This window comes from Haplochromis burtoni, unplaced genomic scaffold (genome assembly GCF_018398535.1).
Source record: "Haplochromis burtoni strain Fernald_Lab_line unplaced genomic scaffold, NCSU_Asbu1 Contig_913, whole genome shotgun sequence".
Lineage (NCBI taxonomy): Eukaryota > Metazoa > Chordata > Actinopteri > Cichliformes > Cichlidae > Haplochromis > Haplochromis burtoni.
Window position 1 is genome coordinate 93,618 of NW_024583274.1, and position 3,618 is coordinate 97,235.

A 3,618-nucleotide genomic window follows, 5' to 3' on the forward strand; every position below is an offset into this window, starting at 1 on the left:
GGATGTTCACGAGTGTCTTTGCCTTTGAGGTGAAGTCTGCATTCATCCACAGGACAGATTTTATGCACTAAAAAGAGGAGAGCTCACCATATTGTGACCAAACATCACTTTTAATGTTAAAACCCTGTTGGTTCTTACAGCGGCCCATCACTGCAGCCACAGCACCGTCTGTCACTCTGTCCTCACTCGTGAACAACACCCACAGATACTTAAACGCCTCCAACTTGGGCGCCAGCTCGTCCTTGACCTGGAGTGGCTGCTCCACTGTTTTCAGCTTTGAACCACAGCCTCAGACTTGGAGGTGCTGACTCTCATTCCCAATGTTTCACACGCAGCTGCAGAATTACTCAAAACAGCATCGATAACAACACCCAGCAGGAATAGATCCGACAGTGATGGCAAAACGGACCAAGCTCCAAAAGTCTTGCTGCATTTCCTCACCAAGCTCCTCGTACAGCTGAGTTTTTGCTTCAGCTTCTGCAAGAGTTACACTCATCCTGTCGATATCTGCCAGAAGATAGCCAAGCCTAACAGGACGCTGCAACCTGCTGCTCCTGAACCTCCAATGTCTATCTTCTGGTTCAGGGATTGCCACCAACACATCAAAGTCCCCCAGCAGGACTATGGAGTTGCTAGATGGGGTACCCACCTCACCCAGCAACTCTAAAAAGTACTCTAAACAGCTGTTAGTCACATGTGAACAGATGACTATGGGCACCTGTTCCCAACATGACGGCACAGGGAAGCACCCGTCCTGTCCACCAGGGAAAACGTCTAAATGCTGATCAAATCAGGGAGATACAAACGTACCCATTCCCTGCCTGCCACCTCTCACTCTTTACATGTAGTCAGTGTTTTTCAACACGCACTAGTTTGGGATGCTCATGCTCCAAGAGCCAGTTTATAGCTGGGACTCAAGCACCAGGGCCACGACTGCCACCCCACAGAGCACCGGACCCCTACAGCACTTCAAGTGGGTGATGGACCAGTGCTGCCTCTTTGGACTAGCAGTAAGCTACAAGCTATGTGTAGCTTGATAGATTACACAAGACAACATGTATGAACACCTCTAGATATTAGACATGAGATACTTACCTGATAGAATACGGACAGGTGAAGTGTGCATCGCTCTGGTCAGCCTGCATCTCCAACAATCGCCGAATGACTTTTATCAACCCTTGCGTGTGTCTGTTGGATATCAGAGTCAGAATAACTGAAAAAACTAACAGTCTGAGCGTTTTCTTTGCTTCAAATGTTTTCAAATAGTTACATTATGCTGCACCACGAGGTCAGCGTCCAGATTAGAGAGCATCTGTGGAACAGTGACCTTTAACATTTTCATGTTCCAAAGCTATTTTCTTTACTTCACATGAGCCCTGATGGAGAGCAATGACATCGTGGATTTATCCTCAGCACAGACTAAGCTGTGACCTCCGTGTGTCTAACTCTGTTTGTAGACTGTCAGTCGGGCTCCTGCACTGGAAGCATTGACTCCGTGTTACACACTGGTAGCTGGAAAAGAAGGCGACTGGACTTGATTAAGTTTTAAAGATGTTTCCTTCTTATACAAGGTGGAGAGACCCACATACTTAAACCCTACAGGGCGTTGCCCTCCTTGGAGATGGTCATCGAGCTATTTGTCATGTGCGTCGTCACATGAGTATAAACAAAAGCGTAGGTCATTGTCAACACCAAGGGTTAAGGGTTGAACCACTATGAGACCTCACTGCGACCCATCATGTGACCTTTGAGGTCACCTGAGGCGAGGTGTGAGTGGGCCTTTAAAGGGATTTAAAGACTGAATTTGTAACAGTGGACAAACACGGCCTTCTTCATGCCTCTTCTCAGTTCCCAGTGTTAGCATTGTCATGCTAAAGAGAGCCTTCTTTGTCCTGCTGATACACAACCTCGTCCTGCTGAGGTCCGTCTTTCATGTTGTGCCTTTGTGCAGCGGCTGTAACGCTGCATGGATGCAGGTTACAGAGCCTCTGTCAGACTCATTGACAAACAGCTGAGCTTTCTGAGGCAGGATCGTGGCGTCCAATAACTGCGTGTTGCATACCTTGCAGAAGGCAGGAGGTTGAGGACACCACTGAGGATGTAGTCCAGGTCTGCATGGCCCTGGTCCACCAATAACACCAAGGTGTCACAGCACGCTGAACACACCACAGCACAGTCACTGCAGCACTGCTGCCACAAAGCTTCCAGTGCTGGGCCCTGAACGACAACAGTGATGCAGTCAGAGTTTCAGAAGTTTAACAAGACTATCTGTGCCGTTTCCACACATGCACTGAAGCCCTGAATGAAAACGGACACAGACAGAGGTGCAATCTGTCCCACTCAGTTCAGCCTCTCAGCACTGATTCAATCCCACAAGGTTTGATTCAATTTGGACTCAGACAGTCAGAAATATTATAACTATGCTCGTTTCTCAGTGCATATCCATATTTTATATCTGTGTATAAGAACAAAGCTGACACTGTGAGATCAGAGGCGTCAGCCTCACAGCAGATGTGTCAAAGTCACTGAGGATAAAACACAGGACCACATGAAGCAGATGTTCCTGCTCTTTTATACTTCATGTAACTAAAGAAATGATCACATGTGACTCTTACAGGAACTCACCTGAGCACAGGACCAGGTGATCTGCCCATCTGACCCTTTTTCCTTTAAGACAGCTGCAACAAGACTTCTCACCGTCTGCAACACAAGAAATCACACTTCTGTACCATTATTCACAATAACAACGAGAGGAAGAGAAACCAACACTACAGAGTGAATGAATGAATGAATGAATGAATGAATGAATGAATGAATGAATGAATGAGCCCACAGGGACCTGAGTCTGTGTGTTCAGTAAAACCTGCCTCCCCTCTACATAAACATATTATACACACGAGTGTGAGCGACTCAGAAACCCTCGTGGTTGCCAACAAACATACAAAGTAACTCTGTGTCTTTGATCTTGTTACACTGTAAACTCACCTCCTGTCTCTTTAAAATCCTCCAACAGCTGCACACATGTATCCGTGCACCTTACAGTCCTGTTACTCTATCAAATAGTTACGTTACTCTTTACTCCGTCTTATCAGGAGACTTTTTTATGAGTGTTGCTGAATTCCTGTTAATGGTAGAGATTTTCTGCCCGTGTGAGCTGCTAGTTTACCTCTGTCAGTAACAAATCACTCGTACCTGTGGAATCTCTGCAGACAAGGGAAGGATCATTTGTATCATTTGGATGGGAGGAGTCACAGAGCAGAGTCCGCCTCTTACCTGGGCTTGTATGACGGGGCTGGGGAACTCGAGCCGCGTCTTTAAACTCTCCATCGTGTCACTGGATCACACCTGTGAACATCCAGAAGCTCCATTAGAACAAGAGGAGGAGGTTTGATCAAAGTAAAGACAGCTCTGCTGTTAAACTACAGATGATCACATATCAGGGAGATCAGACTTTAGCTCAGGGATGTGACATCGAACCCCTGACTGATCCAAACAGGTTATTCTTCCTCTCAAACAAACATTCCCAAATGTTTGTCCCAAACAAAGGAAACCAAGATTACCATTCAGCCACTAACTGAACAACACTTTAGGTTCATATAAAGTTTCTGGATGAAACTT

The 3,618-nt window shown here is 46.3% G+C and overlaps 1 protein-coding gene across 2 annotated transcripts in view; it reads right to left on the minus strand.

Annotated features, from left to right (window-relative positions):
* Positions 1–6: 6 nt before the first annotated feature.
* The window catches only part of LOC121811839 (focadhesin-like), a 6,546-nt gene continuing 2,934 nt past the window's right edge, over positions 7–3,618 (minus strand). For both annotated transcript variants that reach the window (XM_042216068.1, XM_042216069.1), the window contains exons 2-5: positions 3,274–3,345; positions 2,626–2,700; positions 2,063–2,217; positions 7–1,188 (exon numbers count right to left, since the gene is read on the minus strand). In XM_042216068.1, coding sequence (XP_042072002.1) covers positions 1,092–1,188; positions 2,063–2,217; positions 2,626–2,700; positions 3,274–3,327 — 381 coding nt within the window. In that variant the 5' untranslated portion in view covers positions 3,328–3,345 and the 3' untranslated portion in view covers positions 7–1,091. The remainder of the gene's footprint in view (positions 1,189–2,062; positions 2,218–2,625; positions 2,701–3,273; positions 3,346–3,618) is intronic.